Source organism: Strix aluco, chromosome 9 (genome assembly GCF_031877795.1).
Source record: "Strix aluco isolate bStrAlu1 chromosome 9, bStrAlu1.hap1, whole genome shotgun sequence".
Classification (NCBI taxonomy): Eukaryota; Metazoa; Chordata; class Aves; order Strigiformes; family Strigidae; genus Strix; species Strix aluco.
In genome coordinates this window covers 3239138-3263051 of record NC_133939.1, presented here as the reverse complement: position 1 = coordinate 3263051, position 23914 = coordinate 3239138, and the positions used below count along the sequence as shown (strand labels likewise).

Sequence of the window (23914 nt, the reverse complement as noted above, 5' to 3'; positions counted from 1 at the left end):
TCCGGCGGGTCCGCCCCCTCCCCGAGGAGCCGGTTTCGATTGGCTGCTCGAGCCAGCGCGGAGGCGGGAATAAGCGACGCGCGCTCTGACTGGCTGCTGCCGGGAGAACTCGTGCTGCTGGGCGGCCTGGAGCAGCGATAGGGCAGGGCGCGGCGTGACGCCCTGAGCCCTGATTGGTCCGGCGGGCTCAGCGCCGACGTCCTGGCAGACGATTGGCCAGCGGCGCCGAGGCGGCGGTGAAGTGTGCGCAGCCGATAGGCCGGCGGCACGCAGCGCGCGGGGCCGCGCCGCGCTCCCATTGGCCGGCGGTCGCCGCCGGGCTCCGCTTCGCGTCTAATGGTGGCGGGGCCGGGGCGGGCGGCTGCGGCGCTGCGGACCCGCCTGGAGAGCGCCGCTCCCCGCCACCCTCCACCACCCCCCGGGCAGCCCCGGCCGCTGCACCATGGCCCCCGGCTGGCTCGGCCGCCTCTGCCTGCTGCTGCTCTGCCTCTGCGGGGAGGCCGCCGCCGGGTGAGTGCGCCGGGCCGCGCCGCCGCCGGGCCTGTGACCGCCGGCCTCAGCGCTGGGCCTGCCCCGCCGCTCCCCCGCGCCTGCGCGGCGCTGACGGGGCCCCGCTCACCTTCCCTTCTCTCTTTCCCCCCCACCCCCGGCAGGAGGGACTTCTACAAGATCCTGGGGGTGTCCCGCGGCGCCTCCATCAAGGACATCAAGAAGGCCTACCGGAAACTGGCGCTGCAGCTCCATCCCGACAGGAACCCCGACGACCCTCGGGCTCAGGAGAAGTTCCAGGACCTGGGGGCTGCCTACGAGGTGAGGCCGGCGGCAGCGGGTTCCCCCCGCGCTGCCCCGCACCCTTCCGTGGACGCTGCTGAGCGGTACTGCTCCCTGCGGCGTAGGGCAGGGCGTAGCAGGGCCTGGGGGAGCTGTTGGGGAAGGAGAGGGGCGAAGTTGTGCACCGTGTTGTAAGGAACTCGGAGAACGTTAAGTCCTCCTGGCACTTCCCAGGCTGTGAAGGGTGAACGGGGTTCGTGGTAAAACATGCCAGGAGCATGAAAATGAGCTTGGCCAACCGGGAGTCTCGTGAGGCTTCATCCTGTAGCGTTCAGGGCGATGAGAAAGGAGGGCTTCTAGGAAATGTAAAGGCTTTTCTGTAAGGTGCAGGTGCAATTCATCCTCCCCCTATTACTGTATTGAAATTCAGACATTCTATCAAATAAAAAACAAAGGTAGCAAGGCTACCAGGTTGATTAGAGAGCTGCTTCTGTCAGAGGACAATAAAAGACCTTAGCTTGCTTAGCCAGAAGAAAGTGAAAACAGCAAGTTTAAAGTTATGTGTATTTATTAATAGTTCTTTGAGAAAGAAATAGTTGCATCAGCTATAAGTATTGATACAAGAACAAGTGTTTGTATGAGGCCTGGATGTAAGAAAGGCTGAGCTGATAGGAGATGAAAGGTGGTCGGTTTGCCTTTTAGAAGACACTAAGGTGGGAAAAATAATTGTGGGTCACATACGTGTGAGGATTCCTGTTGTTTCCATGATAATATAGTAACATACAAATGATACCTGCTACTAATAGCACGGTGCATTAGATAAATCACATATAGATTATTTCATTAGCCAAGTGTTTTAAGTCAAAGCCTACTTTCTCTGCCACTTACATACGTGTTAACGCAATTTAGGCAGGGTGATAGGAGCTGTTTCTTCCATGTTCTCTGTCCTTTTTGTTTCCCTTCTGTCACTGTTGGTTTCCATCTGCTCCTGCCATCCCCCATGGAGCAGAGGGCCCCTGAGGTGACCAGCAAGAATTTGTAGCAGCCACCAGGAGCTTGCCTGCACTGGTGGGCTGTTTGGGTGGGAGGTTTGTGTTCTCTTTGAGGAGTCGAGCTTCAGAAGGAGAGGGTTTGTGTTCCCACTGCAGTCTGGTGGTGCTGCTCAGCCCGCAGCTGTAACGTGGCTCCTGCTTCCATCCCTGATGCTCCTCTGCTCTTCAGATATGCAAATATATGAGGAAGTGAAACAGCTTGAATGTGTTTTTTTCTGAGCAAAGGGGAATGCATTAACTTTATTTTTGTATCAGAGCTGGGACCTCTTTTTAGTTCAGACTTAGCAATTCTTAAATAAATTGGGTGAACTATCACAGGGAGATCAGTGAACATAAAGAATTTTTTTCTAGAAGAACGTATTTGTTACCTGTCATTTGCAGCATCTGAAGATTGATGCATGCAGTTTACTTCAAAGCTGTGAGCTTGGTGCTGTTTCTGTCAGTTGGGATCTTGTCACATTTGACAGTGCTTTATGCATGGGAAGCATTTCTCTACCTCTTCACCGAGTCCCAGTTTATTTAAGTCTTTGCCATAGTAACAATTGAGAGTACTCTTTCTATTAAAAACACTGGGGAGAAAATGGTTGTAAAATCAAATCAGCAGGGGATGTAGTGGCAGGAATAGCTGAATGTTAACTTTTGTGAGCAGTGACTGAGTCTGCCTCCCCCTCACCAGGGTGTTATTGAAGCACAGCAGTGTCCTTGTTCAACACCAAGTGTGGAGTTCTAGTGCTAACACAGACAACACGAATGCAACGTGCTTTTGCTGGGTGCTGGTGAAAATTAAATTAAACGAGGAAACCTCCCTTCAAAGTCTTCATTCACGTGCTTCTTGCTGAAGAGAGATGCATCAGGATATTGAAATCCAGTATTGGCATATAGGGTTTTTAAAATAGGTTTGGAAGAAGTAGCATTTTGATGTCCTACACAGTCTTTCTTTTTGTTTAGCCAGTAAGCTTCCAGATCCTTCTGCTAAACTAGCTATGAGATGCAGTGTGCTGATTTGATTGTTTTGGGCAAAATGGAGCTATAATTATTTTTCCCTTATAACCTAAACCACGATGCTTTTTGCTATAAAGCAACAGCCTCTGTTAGTAGTACCACTGGCTAGCTGACTATAGTAAAGTCTTCCAAAAAAATTGTGGGGAAAATAGGTTAATTAAGCTACTGTCTCCTTCATTTTCACAGCCTAAGTGATTTCCACCCTGCAGCTGTGTGGTCTGAATGCAGTTGATTCAGTTAGAAAGGAGGCAGATCCCATGTGAGCAAGCTGAGACTCCTCTGTGCATAGTCATTAGTCTCAGGATGGTTTGGTGATGAAGTTTCCATGGGGGTTTTTCTAAGCTTATAGTTGCTTTGCTTTTGAGGCAACCTGATGTAACAATCACAAAGTCTCTGCACAGTACTTGAAATTGTGTTCTTGGAGTTGTGTTCTCCAACAGCCTGCAGAAAGGATGAAAATTAATGGAAAGGCAAATATTTTGTGTTCTTCATTCCTTTTTTTTATTACTCGTGGTGTAGTCAGTACTGCACAGTAATTTACCAGAAGAATTTTCCTCTGACACCAACAGATCACAGAATGGAAAGCTTATCCCAGTTCTAGGGAAATATGTGTTTTAATGCAAAATCTGAAGCGGCAAAGGGAGAATTAAGCTCTTACCTACTAGATTAATCTAGTAAAGACACTGTTGGGTTTTTCCCCCATTGCTAGCATTTATCATTGGTTGCAATTTCAGGCTGTTTTTCATCATTTAGCCAGCTTCTCCACCTGTTTCCACCTCTCTAGCAGTGTGAAAGCTAACCTGGCAATTTCAACCTTCCCAAAGGTGATCAACAGGGGGAGGAAGGGGAAGGAAGACTAAACGTGACTGGAAACTTCTGGGTCTCTGGGGGAGGAAAGAGCAAAGATCAATACTTAGGAATTAAAATTGAAGCTTTACAGTCTTGAAAGTCATGTGTGTTGGGATGTGTTTTTCTGCCTCAGTACTGAAGTTACTTCTAACTTTTGCTGCTATTAGGAATGAGGGCCAGCATTCAAACTGGTGCAGTTACCATATTTGGCAGGTTCAGCTTGGTAGCCAAACTCGCCATCCCTGCTAATTGCTATGAAATAGTAGCCAGAGAAATAAACATTCTGTGTAGTTGAAGAACAAACTGAGAAATGGGTGGTGGTATGTGATTTCCACCCACCCCCCCACCCCCCCCCAGTGTGTCCTGCTTTGTAGGAACTGATTTGAATCATTCCTCCTGATTTGTTTTTTAATCCTTAATATAAACTCAGTATTGTTTATATTTTCCTGTGTGGCTTTGGCTGGTTTAATAAGCTAACTGTACTTTTTATGGGTTTAACTGATAAATATTTAACTTTTCTAGTCCAGTGCAGCAAGCAAGTTCTAGCCAGTGTTTCTGTAACGTAAAGCATTGCTGTTTGTCCCTCAGTGAAGAGTCCTGATGAGCTTTCTCTCGGAGCCTTGTTTAAATAACTCAGCTAGGCTGTGGGTGAATGTCTTGTCTGCTCACATCCCTTTGCCAGGTGCTGTCAGATGAGGAGAAGAGGAAGCAGTACGATGCGTATGGTGAGGAGGGATTGAAGGATGGGCACCAGAGCTCCCATGGAGACATCTTCTCACAGTAAGATTTTACCACTTCAGGCTATTCTGCAGTTGGTGCTCTGATTTTGTGATGCTCATGCAGATGCTTGACGTGAGCAAATTGTATGTTGAGGTCTTTTACCCAGTCCAGAGGGACTGATCTGAAGTGACAGTTGATAATTTGGAGACATACATTTACAGTGGATATCCCATGTGCCTGTTTTCAGTTGTCCGTCTTGCATCAGTCCTTGGTTTAAGAGCAGTGAGTAGGAGTCAGTGGTGTCTTCCCACACGGGCTGCTCTTGCTCGCTTGACAAGCTGCATCACTAACGTGCATGATCTGTAAGATGCTGCAGCTGCATTAAACATGTACAAACTTGCTTGTGTTATCTGGTATGTGACTGATGTTTGACCTGTTGTCATAGATCATGTCTGCGCTTTAGGGGTCATTTTTCTTTTGCAAAGTAATGCTGTAGTGACTGACACTACACTTCAGAGCCACTGTAGAATTTGGATCAGTAAAATCTGAAGGCACTTGCATGTTGCTCAGGCAGAACCTGATTTTCTGTTTAAGGCCCCTTTGGTTCTGCGAAGCACAGATTTGCTAACTATTTACTAACAATTCCTGAGGTTGCTCATCTCGTGTAAACCTTCTGGATGAGAATTCACACCATCTGCTGGTCTGCTTTGAGGAAAAATATGCAGACTTGCTGGGAAGCTTTTTGTCATCCCCCCCTTGTCCTCAAATTACTGAAAACCAATCTACTAGCACTGACTTGCAGTGGCAGAGATGGAGCATCACTCAGTTTGCACCTTGTGGTGGTGATGCTGGCTGAGCAGCAGTGCAGTACAGAGAATTCCCTTAGGTGGTGGTCAGATTTTGAGGAGTTGGCATTCAACTCCCACTCCAAAACTTGATTTCTTTAGTACAGAAAACTCTTTCAAAGTGACCACTTTGTTTGAAGGCATTAGCTTGTGTCCTGGAGGAGCAAGAAGAGGTATCTGGATTTACTATGGTGCTTTTGTACTGTGAGGAGGCGGTTCCCTAGGGGACTAGAAGCATTTACCAAGCAGCATGTTGCTGCTGCCTCGGGTGACTCTCTCCATCAAAGCCTCATTTGATCGGAATTCCTTCCTGAACTAATTGATGTGCTTCACTCCAGCTTCTTCGGGGACTTTGGATTCATGTTTGGAGGTAACCCTCGCCAACAAGACAGGAACATTCCCCGGGGAAGTGACATCATCGTGGACCTGGAGGTTACACTGGAGGAGGTGTATTCAGGAAACTTTGTAGAGGTAAGTTTAACTGCTTGCCTGTTGGTCTCTCCAATGTGTTCTCAGGTTTGAGATGCCTGGCCTGGCCACTGCTCAGAACAATACCTTCTCCCAAAGAATAGAACTGAAATAGATGCTCTTTTTCTCAGTATCTGGCAGTAACAGTGGAGGATGTTGTGATGCTATTTGCTAGGAGTTAACTGAAGAAATAATATATTTATTCATCTTTGCCATCTGGCAATTTCTCTATAAAGGGATGCTTCTTGTGATCATAATTTATTTATTGTCTGTTGGTGACTAGCTGTAGCTTTTTTTATTGCAGTAGCCCACTTGGAAAAGTTGTAAGTGGTCTCTCCCTAGAACTTAGTGGTATTGAAGGCCCATCTATAAGCCTCTAATTCATTTTTCAATTCTTGCCAAACCATGTTGAGGATTTTTTCGTAGGCCAAACATGTTGCTGCAAATTTCAGGATTACATAATTGGCAAATTTATGGTGGCCTTTAATTATGGGGGGTTTTTTAAGCAAGCTACATTTCTGGTGCTGACAATCCCTGCTATTCTGCATGCTAGAATTTGCGTTGATTGAGTTTGTGTGGTGAATGTCTGGGTAAATGAGGAACTCCAAATAATTTTGCCCGTTGTGTGGGACAAGGAAGCTATCATAACCGAAGTGTGAGGTGTTTCATCCTAGCATTACCTTTCCTGTTTTGAAAGGTTTGCAGGAAAAAGAAAGGAAATGGTGAGAGTGGTGTTGGGGAGAGTTTTTCAGGTATTTAATGTGTGATCAGCAAGAGATGCAAGGTGAAAACTCCTGTCAGAATGTTTTGCTGAGGCTGTTTGGAGCTACTGTGGAGGCAGTACACAAAACCAAATTATGTTCAGGCTGTTTGAGAAATCCAGACTCTCGTGGAGACCCAGGAGTGCTGGCCTGCGTGCTGGTATCATGGTATCTTCTGCTTCCGTGCAGGTTGTCAGGAACAAGCCAGTGGCAAGACAGGCGCCTGGCAAACGGAAATGCAATTGCCGACAGGAGATGAGGACCACCCAGCTGGGACCTGGACGGTTCCAGATGACTCAAGAAGTTGTTTGTGATGAATGTCCAAACGTCAAGTGAGTTTCGTGCTCTTTACTGCTATATGGATGTTTATTCAAAACCTGCCACTAGGTGGAGGGAAGCGCCTGTGCTACCGGTACGACCTGGGGAATTTGGAAAAACTTGACACGGGTTTCTTATTTCCAAGGAGCCAGCCTTTATTCTTACAGTAGAGACAGCCAGCTCTATTAGATGTAGAGCTCCCCGATTTGCTCTTTCACCCTCTTATTCCTTTAACAATCATTCATACTGGAAGTTCCACAAGTAAATCTGAATAAAAGAAGTCAGGCAAGCCCCCAGTTTCCATCTGGGAAGAGCTGGACGTGGAATACTGTGTTGTAGTCACGTATCCAGATGCTGACAGTGCATTTAGGAGCTTAACTTTGCCTTCTTTATTAGATGAGTATCAGCACACAAGAAAGGCAGCGCTTGCCCTCCTGTTTGAGGTGTGAGTAAGGAGAAAGTACGTGTTAATTTGTGTGGGTGTTCTCATTATCCCAGTAACTCAACAGTAGGTGGTAGCACCTGCTGGTGAAAACTTAGTGCTTGCTTGCTCTTCCCCTTTGCAGGCTTGTGAATGAGGAGCGGACACTAGAAGTGGAGATAGAGCCAGGTGTGAGGGATGGTATGGAGTATCCCTTCATTGGTGAAGGTACGTCTCTGGGCACTGCCCTGCTGCTCAGCTTTGACTTGCTGCTTTTCTGTGATGCAGGGCTGCTCTTTATGGTAGTGATGGTGTCCAAGACCTGATTTGGGTAACTGATCAGCACATGTGGTTTTAAGTGCTGTGTCCTCTGAATGCTGCTGATATCCAGGAGCATACTCTTTGCTAAGTCTAGATAACTCTTGAGTTCCACTCCCTTTGCTGGTACTGGGGGCGCACACACAAAAAAAAGCTCTAAATCTGATGTTTCAGATTACTTTTGAGCAGGAGCATCAGTTCCAGGCTTGAGTATGTGAGGGAATCCCCTCTGCCCAAGGAGATGAAGTCCTTCAACAAGTAAAGGACATCATTAATATGCAGGCAAGTCTTTCAGAACAGTGGAGAGGTATGAGCTCATTGAGGCAATACTCAGAAAGTGCTAGACTATTAAATAACAGATATGTGTAAGCAGGGTTTTAGTCATGTGAAGATCAGCTAGTTGGTTTTTACTTTAACATGTGAGCTGCACATCTCTATTGTGTTTAATATGCTACTTGTTTCTTCAGGTTTTTACTAACTAGCTCCTTTAAACAGAACTTTTCTTTTTCACAGGTGAACCCCATGTGGATGGGGAGCCAGGTGATTTGCGCTTCCGAATAAAAGTTCTTAAGTAAGTTCTTAAGTAAAAAAGCTCTTAAGCTGGCCTGGTTAGACCAGCTCTTTCTGGTTACTGAAAAGGAAGCTGGCAAGCAATTTTCTGGCCAGTGTTGCCTGCTTGGCTAGCATGTAACTTGCCCTTCAGCAGAGTTGATGCAGCCAGGGATCTGGTACTCCGTGCTGTGCAGGATGTTCAACCCTGATGATGCTGGAGTAGGTGGATTCACCACTTGAGACGCTGCGATAATTCCACTTTTATTTTATGTGGCTCAAATTCTGGCACGCGTTAGTAGGTCCTGTGTGAATCACATGAAATATCTCCTTTTTCCATAAGCATACTATCTCCCTATCATAAGGAAATGCACTACGAAGAAGATTGTTGCATGAGTCACAACTTCTTGACACGCCTCACCACTCATTGCCCTAGAAATAGAAAGGTTTAGTAGTACGTACCTCACACAGGAAAACGAAGCTAAAGTTCATTCATTCTTCACTTCCTCTCTGATTTGTGAATTCTCTAAATTCGTAAATAGAGGGGAGGAAGCTAAAGGACCCATTTCCCCTATGGGGAAGGAGAAAAGTTCCAATGTCTTTTACTTCCACAGGCACCCAGTCTTTGAAAGAAGAGGAGATGACTTGTACACAAACGTGACAATCTCGCTGGTCGAGGCACTTACAGGCTTTGAAATGGATATCGCCCACTTGGATGGGCACAAGGTGAGGCAGTAGTTTGTCTTCTTGCTGTGTGTAAACAAAATTTAACTGCAGGTCTCCTGTGCTGGGGCTTGGCTTGCTCTGGGTGTCTGCAGCTGGTGGTTGTATACAGTATCTCCTCTACTAGAGCCTTCCAGACCAGTTCCCATGGAGCCAAAACGGGCTCTGTACAAGGGGTGCACAGCGTGGGTCTCGGTTCCAGGCTGTCACAGCAGTTACTGCGTGTGCTGTCATGGGGGGGGGTGTTTGTTCTGGCCTGTGTCCTGGCAGTAATACTGCTTGGACCTCTTGAATATCACTGACTTTGGCAATGAATCAATATCAGTTGAAGCTTTTCAGTGGGTTGGAAAGGGCATTGGAGTATTGGGGTACATACTAGTAATGTTCTGAAATTTCTTTTGTCTCTAGGTTCATGTTGCTCGCGATAAAATTACGAAACCCGGGGCCAAACTGTGGAAGAAAGGAGAAGGTCTTCCAAATTTTGATAACAATAATATCAAAGGCTCACTAATAATAACATTTGATGTGGAGTTCCCCAAAGAGCAACTGACAAATGAACAGCGGGAAGGTGCGTGTGGTGAAGCTCTGTCATGGCAGCGGGCTGCACAGACCTCTCGCCAAAGCTGATAAGAAACTGGCACAACTGAACCAGTGGCCTGTAGCGGTCAGGAGGGGCTCTCCTTTCCCTGTGCCCTTTGTACAACATAATCACAGGGCATCAGCCAACTCTCTTAACTTCCGTTTCCCTTTGAAGCAAGTGAGCTGCAGTTGTAGGGAACCAGATTAGGTTGGGATGTGCCACTGCTGGGATGTAGCACTTGGCAAGTTTGCAGGTGCTTTGTTTTGTAGCTGGCCATCTGTCTGAGCTGAAAGACTTACTGGGCTTAGCCTCTGTCTGCTCTGCCTCTGCTGGAATGGGATCACAAGTGGTTTTCCAGCCCCTGCTTCTACTTTCTTGGAGACAAGACTTGTGAAAATCCCTCTACTATCAAGGGTAGAGTGTGTCATGCAGCATCAAGAGAAGGATTGTTTCTCCCCACATCTCCTTCTACCCTAAGTGCTTTGTGGCCATATGGGGAAGAAGGGTGCAATGCAGATATCTTGTAGAAGAGATCTGCTCCAATGGAAACTTGATGAACCATGTAGAAATCCTAAAGTTGACAGGAGGGTAAATACAATACTCCTAGCCAGAAATTATTCTTTGCTTCAGCAGCCTCTGCGGTAGGTTCTGCTGCTTTGCGTGGGGCATCAGAGTAGGCATCAAGGGCCCCATCCACTGCTACGGGGTAGAGAAGTTCCGGCATGTACCAGTGCAGCTCTTTAAAAAACCCTCACCTCCCAGAACTTCTTCCTGCTGGTCAGGGCTATCGTATTTTCTTCTTCTGAAGGCACCGTTTTAGTAGATCCTGGCAGCTGTCCTGGTAGAATGAGGCAAATGTGTGGCTTTCCTGGACCCTTTAAGTTTGTAGAGGGAAGCCAGGGCCTGGGTGGGCTTTTCCTCAGCCCTAGGGCTCTTCCTGCTGTGTTGGCCACACTGCTGGCTGCCACTTGGAGCCCGGTTGGTAGCTGCAGCTCCAGGGTTGACTGTTCTGTGGCTCTCTGCAGCTCTTTGGGCTGTGAGGGCTCTGCTCTGAGTGTGTCTGGTTTGTGCTTTGACCCCTGTGCTTTCCTGCTTGTCACAAGTGTCCGTGCCCCGTGAGGGCTGTGGAGCACAGCGACTGCATCGGTGTGAAGTCTCATTCCAGGCTCTGCTGCCCTTCTTGAAGCTTCGTAAGGCGACAGCACCTCTTGAACAGATGTGAGGTTATTCCAGCTGTTGCTCTTGGCAGTTTAGAAGAGACCAGGCGAGGAGCAGCAACAGAAGCTTTTGTCTTTGTCAAAATTGCTTGCGTGCCTTTACAGATATCCTGGGAACAGATTGGTGATGGTACTGGCATGAGCATGTTCAGGCATGGGGCCTTTGGGTGTTCCACTCCCTCCTAAAGCAATTCCACGCTTCCCAGGGGAAGGTGACTTGGTAGGCAGGCAGATGCACTTCTGTGTGCTAGAGTATCTCCAAACATCCAGTGATTTTATGAGGGAATAGGTCTATTCATGTTATGTGGCAGCAGTTCAGTGTACACATTCAAAGGAAGACTGTAGGCTTCAGAATTCAAAACATCCCTTTTTTCTAATTGCTGGCAGTGGTCCTGATTTCTTATCTCATAACTAGATGTGCAGCTCCTGGGGCAGTCAGAAAATACTCTGACTCCGAGAGCACCGCTCTGGTCAGTCTAAGCTTTAGTCAGAGAAATAATATGCCTGCTTTCCTGCCAGTGTGACATCAGGGAATTTATTGCCTGTTGATCAGAGATGACTTTCTCTTCGATATATCTCTCATTTGCCTCTCGTGACACTTGTTTATTGTCTGTTTTGGAGCTTTGGATCCCATACTTTAGTTCTGAAGTGCTCAGAGACCAACAGCAGACAGCAAAGTGGCCCAGGTTGTGTTGTAACCTGTCCCCTGTTGGTGGCGTCAGAAAAATCTCAAAGTTGGCCCTAGTAAAAAATGCCTGAGGTGCAGTAACACCAAATGTCAGGATTCCTGGCTGGAATTCCTTATTGAACATCAGATATGCGTTGAAATATCCTGCGCACTAACGAGGATATCCAGGCCAGCAGGCAGCTGCCTAGAGGTAGCTAGCAGGAAACAAGTTACAGGAATGGTGCAAATCCCACTTTTTTCAGGGTTACTGGAGCACACCTTTCTCCAGCTATATCCTTCCTTTCAAAGAACTACACGTCCAGGAGGCACATCCTCTTGCCCATCAGCCAGGAAGTGTCTCTGGGCCTCCTTTGGCTGTGGAGGGGAAGTGAACTTGCCTTGCACTCCCCTGGAAAATGACTGATCCTTAACAATTAGCAGCTCCTGTATAGGGGCTCACTTTGCTGTTGAGGATATTTCTGAATGTAGAAAAGAGTTCAGGATTCGCTGGCCAGCAAGCAAGAAGCATGAATAGTTCTTGCCTGGCAGAGAGCCGTCTCAGTTCCAGGTACTACTTCTAGGACAGTTTTCCAGTATTTTAACAGAGCTACTGTGACACTGCTCTTGAAGGACAGTAGTTACTTGTAGCCAGAATGATTTAAAAGTAGACAAGCAGGACAAGGTTTATAGGGAGACATAATCTCTTTTATCTGGATTTTGTGAAAAAGGTCTTGAGTGCCTGAAAGGTTGGGGGGGGTCTTTCTGTACAAGTAAATTGGTTGATTTAATTACTGATCCTCCCTTACCATGCCTGTTACCTCACGTTAACAACTACAGTGTTATTTTCTTGGTAGCCTAATGTGACCTGTTGTACCAACACGTACAGTATGACACCGTGACTCTGGCTTCAGTGGAGCAGCAGAGCAAGCTGATCTGAGGCAGGGCTGTGATCCTGTCTTCTGTCATGTTGAGTGCAAGCCAGCTGCTTGTGTGCTTTGTTGCAAGACTGATGCTGTTTTGGAGATATCCAACAGCAAAATTATATTGGTTTAGCTTAATTTTTATTATTTGAAAGTTACCAATGGCACGGGAAGTTTTCCTCTCTGTTTTGGGTCCTGACAGCTCCTCCTCAGGCTCAATGGTTTCTGGTGCTGGTCAGAGCAGAGATACTGCCATGCCCTGAGGGGCCCCATGGCCAGGGCAGTGGGAGTCCGGGCAGTGTGTGACCAGGCTGACTTTAAAAGAGGGAGTCCCCTCTGATTATCTCTGGAAAAAGTGTGACACATCTATTCTTGCCCGTCCGCTTCCTCTGTTTTGTGTGGACTTGCCCTTTTAAGTAGCAGTGAAGACCTGCCAGTCTTGCCCTGAACGTGCTGATCCCAGTAGATGAGCTATTATGGTTTTAAGGGCTGACTCACTCTTCTCTTATTCTGTTCTGGTAAGAATTTGATACCGACAGGACTTCAGAGCAGTCAGTTCTTTGAAATGTTTTATGAATGGGCTTTCAGGGGTGGGGAAGAGGGTATTTGAAAAGTCATCTAGAGTCCTTTGGGAAACAGTGAGTTTCAAAAAAAGCTTGGTATTTTCAGGCCTTCAGATACTTAAGCCCACAGATAACAAGTTTACTTCTCTTTTTGCCTTCAGGGACTACTTCTAGTGGTCAGTAGTGTCCCCAGGCACCACATACCAGTGTGAAAACTTCTGCTTTCTAATTACTCATGTGGGTTTCTGCAGCTGCCAAGTCCAAAAGGGCTCAAGCATAACCCTCCCAAACTTGCTGCTAGCAGATTTCTCTTGAGCTGTAGAGAAAGCCTGGGCACATGAGTTAGAGGAATTAGACTCTGGAAATACTCAGCAAGCAGTTTGTTATTCCGTTTGTACTTAAGATGCCAAAATTGTTGTCAACTTCCAACAACAAAGGATCCCTGAGTGTCAACTTTATCCCTTATGGAGCTGTGAGGATCCTGAGGTGGTGTGCTGGGCTTTGAGTTTCTAGCAGAGGAGGCTTTCTCCTTGGAACCACAGGCCTTGTGTGATCCCAGGAGTGCATGAAAGCACTTACAGCATCACTAACCTCAGTCCTGTTTCTCCTTGTAGGATTGCTGAAGGAGCAGGAGTAAAGCTGTCACACCACTGGGTTTGGGGGGATTTTTCCTTTTTTTTTTTTTTTTTTTCCTGATGCTCTTAGAGTACCAGGGTTTGCATTATTCAGATATGTGGGCTCAGCCTTGAAAAGCTGGTGCCATGGGACCTGCGAGCCAGATGTGTAAATGCAGCAGGAACAGCAAATGCAGAGTCCCCCTCCTGTTTGTGCTGTGCAGTAACGCTTTCCTTTCTCTTACAGGTCTCAAACAGCTGTTGAAACAAGGATCCGTGCAGAAGGTGTACAATGGATTGCAGGGATATTGATGTGTGGAAAAATTGGACTTAACTGAAAATGAAAAGTCAGATTTGTTTGCGGTCTTTTCTCCTGCGCACTGTAGAATGGAAAAGAGGGAGGGTGGGGCAATTGTTGAGGTATATATAATTTTTTTCTTTGTAAATGGTGGAAGTGCTCAGACGAGTTGGGGGAAATACTACCCTTTTCAGGACATAACTGGTGCTGCCTATTACGTTCCACGTCCTGGAACAACAAAGACTCCTTGAGCAGGAAAAAAAAAGGTGGGGGAAGGCGTCTTAAATTCCATGCAGATTGGAATTTCTGGTTTTTAAATATATTTTGATGTGACTTTTCTTGACCATCTCAACATATTTTCATAGCTTCTCCTGCTTTTTATGTCCTTTGTGTCAGTCTCTTCCAAGTTTCTGTTGTTTGGGGGTTTTTTTATTCCCAGCCCATCCTCCCCTTCCCCTCTGAGCCCAGAGTCTGTTTTTCTGGGGCTGGAGTACAGGTGCTGTTGGGAGTGGACTGGCAGGAGAGCCTTTATGGTCCCCACGTATGGTGGAAAAGCAGGGGAATAGTGACTCTTAAGGCTCCTGTGGACTCTCTTTAACTACCAGGTAATCCTCTTGTCCCAAAAGTTAATGCTTGGTTTTAAATTTGAAGTCACAACAGCTTAACAAAGACTCCGCAGACTTTCATGGTGGGATTTTGGAAAATAATAGGAATGGTTCCTTGTGGCCTTGGTTCTTCCTCATTGCCCCTAAATGTAACCAACAACTTGTCTGGAAGAGTTCACTTACCTCCTGCACTCTGTCCTCTGTGAGGACGGGTGAAGCTAACAGCACAGAAATAAAGGTGTTGTGAGTTGGAATGGCAAAAACTGCCTGGTTATGTATTTCAGCAGCCCTTGCCCTGGGACAGCTGCAAGTTGTTGGTCTAACAAGGAATGGTCCCTTCAGTGATGTGAGCTGCTGTAAAGGGTAAAACCACAGCTGCAAATACCAGCAAAAGCTCTGCAGCTGCTTTGTTTGAACTGAGGGCCTGGTAATGTGGCAGGGAGGTACCTGTGCTTTGGTCTCCGAAGACCCAGCTGCTTTAAGTATCCCCATCAGAGACTCATCTCCACGTGTTCTTCAGGAGTGGTAGCTAAACAATTCCTCAGAGGTGCCTGTGTCAGACTTGTGCTTCACTGACAGGGATGTAGGCAGCAAGAGAAATTAGTTATTTGTGTAGGACATTCTGCTCCTTCCTTCTGGGCTCTTAGGGGCTAATAAAGTGGGATCCTTACAGCTGCTGCCTTACACCTCATCCTCTGCCTGGGAAGTGGATGGGATCTGTGTTTTCTACACAGAAATGTTTGCTGGGGAGCAGCAGCAGGAGATTCAGGGGGGTTTTTTTGTTTGTTTTTTTTGCTGTTTGTTTTTTCTTCATTACTCTAGCTCAGATCTGAGCTCGGAGAGGTGGAGAGCAGCTCTGGCTCTGCCCTTGTGTGCTGCCCTTGGTCTAGCAATGTCCCACCCAACCCTTAAACTCCAGTGGGAGCTGACGCAGTGGAAGCAGCAGCACTGGGAAGGCTTCCTGTTGGACCCTTTGTACATTTGCCTTGGCAGAGCAAAGTGGGGGCTTCAGGAACAACTGAGAGAGGGGGGCAAGACAAACCTGGGATGCCAAACCCGGTGTCTCAATGCTTGTCTTCCTCAAAATCTGTAAATGTAAACTGTTAATCCCAGCTGAGGCTGCTACTTAGGCATCTGCCCATTTGATGACTGGCTCTTTGCAGAGGTCAGACAGCTCTGTCCCTGCTTTCCCCCTTAGCTTAGATTTCTGAGGAACCCTGGATGTCAAAGAAACTCTTCTTCCAGTATCCCTGTGCGTGGGGTTGGTTCATTTTATCTCAGCCCCTCGAGGGTCTGTTTGGTTGCCTGCCTCCCTATTCCACCTGCACACAACCGTGCTGCCAGTGCTTGCCTGTAGCAATAAAACCACAAAGCCAGGACTCCACACCAAAGTCTCAACTTCTCCGCAGGAGAAGGTGGTGTAACCTTTCCTACCTGCACCCCTAGCAGCAGGCATTGTATTTATTTCAGACACTTGTTCCTGCTGCTGCTTTTCCTCTCCCTGCTAATCCTTTTCCTTCCTGTCATTTGGTTAGTTGTTTTTCATTGTTGGTCAGTACTACTGAGAGGCCGGTGATGTGTAGAACAGCAACAATAGCTGCAAAGCCCCAGCTCTTACAAGCATGAGAAGAAACACACAGAAAGCCCTGAATCATACCAAGCAACCCTGCTTCCTTCCGTCTTCCTCTTCCCCCACTGCAGTGGGGTGTGTGTAGAGCCAGGGTCTGCTCCCTTTCCCACCTGCAGACGGAGCTTTCAGGGTTGCCCCGCAGACAGCAGCGTACACTAGTGCTTACCAGGGTCTGGTTCAAACATTTGAGCTTGGTTTGGTTTTGGTCTGTTTGCCTGAGGAAAGTTGTGCTGCTTCTAGGATCATGGCAGGGGAGGTATTTGTCCTCCAAGGGCTGCAGGGTGTCTGGCCGGGGGGATGTGGAGGCTCTTCAGTGTCTGTGACATCCTGTGACATTTCAGTAACGTTTAGCTGGTGTGAGTGAGCCAGAGGAGTCCATGCACACTGTATGGCATATAAATGCTTCTTGGAGGGCTTAGATCTTCACATTGCTTCTTGCTTGGGGACCAAGCAAACGTCCTGAAGGTGGGAACCTCTGAGCTGGGAATCCTGTAATGCATAGCCCCTTCTAAGCAATGCTGTTGCTCCAAAATTGGATCAAATAAATAAAAAAATAAACCTAATTTCCTAGTTCCCTTTTACCCTAAATCCTTGCACAAGTCAAGGATGGTTGAGGGTTTAGATATAGGCATGTTGTTCAATTCTTCTAGCAAAGTACTTATCCTTGAAACATATTTCTAGAAGCCCTTGCTGTTTTCGGAGGGGGTGTTTAAACAAGCACATGGTCCTTGCCTGGCTAACAGGACCCTGATTTATTTCCGAAGCGAATGGTTTTGATCACTTCCAGAAGTTGTGTGTGTTCCTCCAGGGCCTCACCACAGGCTTGTTTTAAGATCTCATTGCCTCTGTCAGTGCTCTGTTACCCCCCCATCCCAGGAGAGCTGAAGGAGCAGGTGGGGTGAGGACTCCCTAGCAGGTAGATGATGGGGGTGAAAACAGCGTTCAGATCTGCTTTTCCAGAAAGCAGCGTGCCCTGGCAGCCTTGTCCCGCTTCTGTCCCTCTGCAGTCTGGGCTTGCTGCATCTTAAAACCCACATTGGCCATCCCAGAGCAGATGTTGAAGTTTTGGGGCTGCGCACAGGAGCTTCAGCGTTAGGGACGTGGGTCCTGGGGAGCAGTCTGGCCCAAGGGGGTGGTTTGTTCCCGATGGCTTCAGCCATGCAGAGGGCTGCTGCTGTCGTCTTTCTCGTCACAGCACTGCTGGGACAGAGCATCCCCTCCTCCCCGTGTCCGGGCCGGGGGTGAAAGTGTTCCCAAACAGTGGTTTCTATTCCATGGAAACCTCTGCAAGTACAGTGCGGGCGGCCTTGGTTGTTTTTTTTCCAAAGAGCTTGTTATTTTAAAGTACTTATCTATATCTAAACTTTTCTACTTCCAAGAGACAGGCAGTGGAGATAGGAGGGCAGAAGTGACTGCTGCCAGGAGAAAATTCCTCTGAAAACACACAGATTTGCAGCGTTCCTGAATACATCTGTTCAAATGGAGCCTGTGGGGGCCTCTGGCTGGGAAGGGGAGGTGAAGCAATGATTCCTTGGAATCTTTAATGGGATTTGTAGATAGTGAAACAAAGAAATTAACAGTCAGAATCGAAGATAACTGTTAAGCAGGTATTCTTTATTAGCAGCGACTCACATCACAGTCTTAATAATTGTCAGAAATTCATTTGTTTGAGCCCTTTCATTCCATCTGTGCTGCTGGGCTGATGAGCAGCGTTGCAGGAGCAGCAGTGGAGCATCTCGCAAGGGGTGGCTTGCTTAGACTGCAGCTGTCCCCAGGGAGGGGACAGCCCGGTTGGGGCAGGGCAGGAGGTGTAGTGGCACTCGCTGGTGGCATCCTGCTGCCCAGAAGCCTCCCTTCACCCCCGCTGCCCTGGAGCCCCGCTTGGTGTTGACTGTGGCCGGCAGCCAGCTTTCTCCTCCTGCTTCCTCAGGCTGTGTCAGGAGCTGAGCTGGGAGGTGAGAGGAAAGGGAAGAGGGCAGCGATGGCTCCTGGGCACCCGTGCGCCCTGGAGGAGGGGCTCACCAGCACAGCCCTTTCCTCTGCTGGTTAATATTTCCAAGAACCTGCCCGCTCTTGTGTGGGAGCAGGAGGCTGCTAAAAAGCAGATACCCAACAGCTTCTACTTCTAAAACGACGTTGCCCAAAAAAACCAAAAAGCATCCCTTGCTCAGGGAGGGCTGGCTGGAGGCTGTGCACGTTGCAAATCCCCTCACCCCCGTGCAGCCCCTGGGTTAAAAATGATGCCCTAAAGCTGGTGACACCCAAAATGAAAATGTGGGGCTGTGACAACGTGACCCTGGGGGGAATTCAGAAGAATGGAGCTGTAGTTCAGAAAAGCAATGATGACACCAGCGCAGGCACCAAATGCGTAAGGCTTGTTTACAGGAATAATCCCTTCCAGACGTAAATCTGGTGCTATCCCTTTTCCTCATAAGCCACTTTTTTTTTTTTTTTTTTTTCTTTCCCCCGGCTCCTGCCTTCCCCATCCCCACCCAAGCAGGCACAAGAGCAGCCGACCAGCCCCTGGGGCTGGGCAGGGCACGGCGGTTGCCAGACCAGACTCGGAGCCAAGGATGCTGTGCCAGCAGCTGGAGGCTCCCGAAGGACACGGCCGGGGACAGCGACCTTGTGGGGCGAGCTGATGTCTGAAAGGCAGTGGGGGGACCCAGCTGAAGCACCCATGGGCAAAGCCGGTTCCTAGCACGTTGCTCCAGTGAGTTAAGACGATGCCAAGGTTCAAGGCTGGGTGTTTTATCTGAACCCTTATCTAAACCAGCGATAGCAGAGCTGAGTAATGGAAACCGAGCGGCGCATGGAGAGCAAAGCCTCAGAGGGTGAGCGGTGCAGGCGCCTGGGATGGTTTGTTTTGGGGGAGACACTGCGTAGAGGAGTTAGTTAAAGCCTCCAAAGGTCTGCATGTGCGTTTGTTCACCCTCTTGCAAAAAAAACCCAACAAAACAAACAAACCCCAAAAAAAAAAAAAAAAAAACAAGGAGCAAATTGCAAACAACCCTGTGTTGACAGGATATGTGGTTAAGCATTGGCGCCTGTCCCAAGCTGCAAGCAAGGGTGGAAGAACAACCAAATTTGGGAGAGGATCAGCCATGGATGTGGCTACCAGCTGCGGACGGATGGTACATGCCGGAGCGGTGGTGGGGAGGGAGCCCAGCATGGCCCCGTGGCCACCACATGCTACACCTTGGTGGCCCTGTGATGAGGGAGTTTGGGGTTTTGGGATGAGAAAGAGAAATTCTGGGGGTGGATGCTATTACCATAGCCCCTCTGCTCTTGGCCACTGTGCCGCCATTGGGCGCAGATGCTGGTCACCACCAGGGAGGTGGCCCTGGGCTGGGGGGTGGCAGCGTTGGGTGCGTTGCCTGTGGGCATGGTTCAGGATGAGGCTGTTGTGCAGGATCCTGCAGTTTCAGGGGGAGCCCCGCTGCTGGGCGCTGCCCCATCCCCTTGTGATCGCTGGCAGAGACTCGAGAGACCAGCAGCAGGGTTGGCTCCTTTCTAGCACGCTCTCCTGCTGTGACTGACATGCAACAGGGGGGGGCCTGGGGGCAGCAAAAAGCCTTTTCCAGAGCTGTTTAAAGTGGACGCTTCCTCATGTGTCCAAAAGATGACACGTTTCAGAAGCACGGAGCAAAACAAGCCCTGTTTCAGACCTCCCCGCTTTCTCCAGCCTGTGTCCAACAGCACCTTCCCAACCTCAGGCCATGACTCCTGGGAGGTGCAGACCCCGAGGCCTCGCTGGCAGAATCGCTCCAGGGGATCTGGGGCCCCCCCGGTGCAACATCTGCCTCCGTGCGCAGGCAGCAGAGATGCCCCACACCCAAAAGCCAAAGCAGCGCTGCCAACGCAGCAGTTTCTCCCCGCTACAAGCGTGTTTACCCCTTTGTGAGGAGCAAGCCTACTGCGCTTGACCTTCCCCGTCAGCCTCGCGTCCCCTGATGCCCGCGGCGGGGGACGCGCAGCTCTCGGCCTGCGGCAGAGCTCCCACCAAGGGCACTTCTTTAGAAGCTGAGCGATGATGTTGACGTGCCTCAGCGTTGTCATTTTGGATCCTCTGGCCTCTTGGCTGCCCTCTCCCTTTTGCAAAGGAGCCCGCTGAAGGGTGGGGAGCATCCCGGCCCCTGCCCTGAGAGCCTGGTGGAGGCGGGGGCTGTGAGGGGGGTGGCTGGGGGCCAGGGTGATGAGATGTGGTCTTTGGAGACCTCTTCCTCCATCCCCTTTCTGTCCTAATTCTCTTTTTCCCATCTTCCCCCCCTGCCCACCCTTTCTTTCTTGCTTTGAGCTGCAGGGAAGGATATTTAGGAAGGAACAAGCTGGAAATTAACCCAGGAAAGCTCCTTGCTCCTGCGCTGTCCCCTCTTTCCATAGTCCAAGCCAGCTCCTGGCTAATCCCCAGCCCTTCCTGCCCTCGGGGCAGCAGAGACAAGAGGGGTGTCGTTTTATGGGCAAAAGAGAAACGCAGCCAAGAATTTATTAATAATATAACTGAAGTCTAAGCAATCAAAGGGCCTGTTTCAGCTCGGATCGAGCTTGCACAAAAGGCAAATAAAGCAACGAATGCTGTTGGACAGCACTAGTGATACAGCTCTGCATTTCTTTAGCCGGCCCTTGGGGAGCAGTTTCTGGTCTTTGGGGTCCCCAGCGCATCGCCCCACACCTGCCCTGCCCCTCGCCCAGCGTCCCCCCGCTCCCGCATCCCTCCCGGCAGCATCCTTAGGGGAGAACAGTGAACGTGTTAATCTGCTCAGAAAAACTGTTACAGCTGTCTGTACTCGACCGTAGCGCCTCGCACAAAGATGAGGAAATGAAAAATAAATGAAGCGTCACCAGTCGGCCATTGGAAAAATAACTTAATTGAGTCCAACCAAAGCTGCGGACAGATTGAAATGAGCTCGGGAGGCGCAAACCCTACCAGCCTCTCTCCAGAGGCTTTGCAAACACGGTGCGTGGCCTGGGGCTGACGCAGGGGCTGGCAACCCCCAGGAGCACCAGCAACCGGGGCTGCCCCTGTGCCTGCCCCCCAGGATGGATCTGCAGCCCCACATCCGTGCTGCCGGGGGGCGGGGGGGGGGTGTGGGGAAATATGAGAGCAACCAAATGCGCTGTGAGAGCTGACAGGTGGTTTTATTTACAGAACATCTCAAAGCAGTGCCACAAAGGTGTGACATCCTCCCTCCCGCGCATTTATCCCCACTGGAACAGGGATAAATGTGGGCTTCAATGCCATCCTTTTAACCCTTTCTTGGCTGTTTCTCCTGCCACTTTCCCCCCACCCCACCCCCCTTCCCCATTTTTTCCATCTGTGCCAAGTGTATTTCTGCATTAAGTCTCGGTGCGCTGTGCCAGCCTGGCGTGGGGACCGTCCCCGGAGGAGGGTGCTGCTGCTGGGGGGGTCACCCCAGCTGGGACCGGGCAGGGAAGCCACCAGCGTCCTTTGGGAGCAAAGCCTGCGGTGCTGGGGAGATGTTATCTCTTGTGAGGCGCAGGCTCGGTCCCTGCTCCACAGGGTGACGATGGGTCCATCCCCTGCCTCCACGGGGTGACGTGGGACAGCTGCCGGATCCGTTAGCAGCTCCCTCCCGTGCACAAGAAGATCCCCACGGCCATGCCCAGCAAGGCAAAGATCCCCAGGATCAGGCCCAGCACCAGCGGGGCATGTGACCGGCTGCTCTGTTTCCCTGCAAGAGGTGAGAGGGATGGAGGTGACAACGGCGGTCACCCCCACCATGCCACCACGTGTCACCCCCCTCCCAGCCCCAGCACGGACCTGTCCTGGCGCTCTGAGCCCGCAGGATGCCAACGCAGGTGGTGTTGAGGAAATGCTGGAGGTCCTGGGTGGTCTTGGGGTACTTCATCAGCTCCCTCTCGGCAAAGGTGGCCACCGCGTCCTTGCCAGGCCAGCGCCGCTGCCAGGTGGCATTGGGGACGTGGAAGCTGAGGAAAGCCGTCCCGTTGAGGGTCACCTCGTAGAAGCTGTGGGCCGTGCCGTCGGGGAAGAGGCGGCAGCCCAGGTGGCAGCACAGCATCTGGGTGTCTGTGGGGACAGAGGGAGGGGCCCGGGGTCAGCACGCTCCCACCCTCAGCAGCCCATTGCCGTCACCAGCATCAGTTTTACAGAGACGGGTGGTTTTTTGGTGCAGAGCGAGCTATTCATCGCTCTCATGGTAGGACACGGCACAGGGAGCGCGGGGACACCGGGCGAGGGGAGACATGGGGCTCACGCCAGAGACCCCGCGGTGAGAAAGTGCTCCCCAAGGGCCAGGTAAAGAAACACAGAGCTGGGACAAAACTGGTTTGGGGGTAACAAAGACAAGGATGTTAAAACAAACTCTGGGCAGGAACATCAGGGATAACGCAGGCTTGCGGAGCAATGCAGGCAGGGGTGTGAAACCATCGCCGTCAGCATCCCGCAAAGGCTGCAGGGTGCAGGCAGAGTGCAGGTGGGATGCAAGTGGGGTGCAGGCAGGGTGCCCACACCTCAACCGACCCCCCCAGGCTGCAGCCCCCAGCCCTTTTCCCAAGGGGCAGCAAGAGGTTGAGCATTTCCCTGCTCCCAGCGTGGGCTCCACAATTCCCAGCTCTGCAGAAAGGCTCCTTTTGCCCAGAGCAGGGTTTTGCAGGTAGCCGTGTCCCCGTCCCTTTGCCCAGCAGTCCCTTGAAGAGCCATCCCCGTGCCCAAGTAGTGCAGGGGGGGGGTCCCCTTCCCCAGCGGGACCTGTCCCCCCACCAGGCCATGCGTCCCCGTCCCTGTGTCCCCCAGAGGTACCACTCACAGTTGATGGGCCTCTCCATGCTGAAGAGCTTCACCAGCTGGCCAAAGTAGACCAGGTAGGTGGCCACGTCCTGCTGCCGCCTGGCCCAGGCATCCGGGGGCTCCAGCGGCAGCACCTGGGTGACATTAAACCCCTCCAGGAGATGGCTGAGCTGCCCGTCCAGGCTGGCGTTCCCCCAGAAGACGGAGCTGCCTTTGGAGACGTGGGTCCGTTGCAGCATGGTGAAGGCGAGCGGGGCTGCGAGAGACACCAGACATCACCCACCGCCCCGTCCCCTCCCCGTATGTCCCCCACGCCAACCCCAAGTCTCTCCAACCCCACCGCCACCGTGTCCTCGCCTTACCCGCCTGGTCTGCCCCGCAGCCCAGGGCGCCGCAGAGCAGCAGCAACCAGAGCATCGTGGGGACAGGGATGGGACAGGAATGGTGGCCCCACCGATGGTCTGACGCAGGGAGTTAAGCCGAACCGGGGAGGTGGGGCTGCGGGAGGAGGAGAGTGGGAGTCCGGCCAAGTCTCTCCCATTTCCTTAGCCCAAGCCACCCACACCCCTTCCCTGCCAGACATGCCGGGCCCTGCAGCGCCTGGGGATGGTGATGCGGGATGAGGCTCCAAGCTCACCCCAGGGCCTGCAGGACCACACGGCACCGCTCCAGCCGGCGGGAGTGAGTGGCCAGCACCTGCCTCAGTTTCCCCATCCATAGGCTGGGCAGAGGCCCCGTCCCCGCTCTCCTGGGGCGATGCAGGAGGCCAGCGGGGACACAGCGGTGGGGGACCACTGCAGAGGAGAAGGGAGGGATGCAGGGGAGCGGTCTTGCAGGCTGGGCTCGCTCCGTAGGCTTGGTTTTTAATTACACCTAAAATAATCATAGATTAAAATTAAAAACCCATGAAATCTATATTAAAACACCCAGCTCGCCCTGCTGGCACAGCATACCACAGCCTGGGGCAGCAGGTACCAGCACCACCCTGCCTGCCATGGCACAGTATGGCATGGTGTGGCATGGTGTGGTGCAGTATGGTGCGGTAGGGCATGGTATGGCACGGTATGACACAGTATGACACTGTATGGGGCAGTATGGCATGGTACAGCACAGTATGGCACGGTATGGCACAGTATAGTGCAGTGTGGCATGGCATGTATGGCACAGCGTGGCACAGTATGGCACAGTATGGCGTGGTATGGCATGGTATGGTACAGTATGGGGCAGTATGGGGCAGTATGGCATGGTATGACA

At 50.5% G+C, this 23914-nt stretch overlaps 2 protein-coding genes across 2 annotated transcripts; one reads left to right on the top strand and one right to left on the bottom strand.

Annotated features, from left to right (window-relative positions):
• The first annotated feature begins 320 nt into the window (after positions 1-320).
• On the top strand, positions 321-14524 carry DNAJB11 (DnaJ heat shock protein family (Hsp40) member B11). The gene is made up of 10 exons (XM_074833442.1): positions 321-510; positions 654-810; positions 4357-4454; positions 5578-5710; positions 6658-6800; positions 7353-7435; positions 8039-8096; positions 8689-8800; positions 9206-9365; positions 13606-14524. Exons 1-10 carry the CDS (start codon positions 443-445, stop codon positions 13668-13670), a joined length of 1077 nt encoding a protein of 358 aa, XP_074689543.1. The 5' UTR covers positions 321-442; the 3' UTR covers positions 13671-14524.
• Positions 14525-21011: 6487 nt separating this feature from the next.
• PROCR (protein C receptor) lies at positions 21012-23109 on the bottom strand. Its single transcript, XM_074834511.1, has 4 exons — positions 23023-23109; positions 22680-22916; positions 21674-21940; positions 21012-21584 (listed from the first exon to the last, which is right to left on the bottom strand). Exons 1-4 carry the CDS (start codon positions 23075-23077, stop codon positions 21472-21474), a joined length of 672 nt encoding a protein of 223 aa, XP_074690612.1. The 5' UTR covers positions 23078-23109; the 3' UTR covers positions 21012-21471.
• Between the last annotated feature and the right edge of the window lie 805 nt (positions 23110-23914).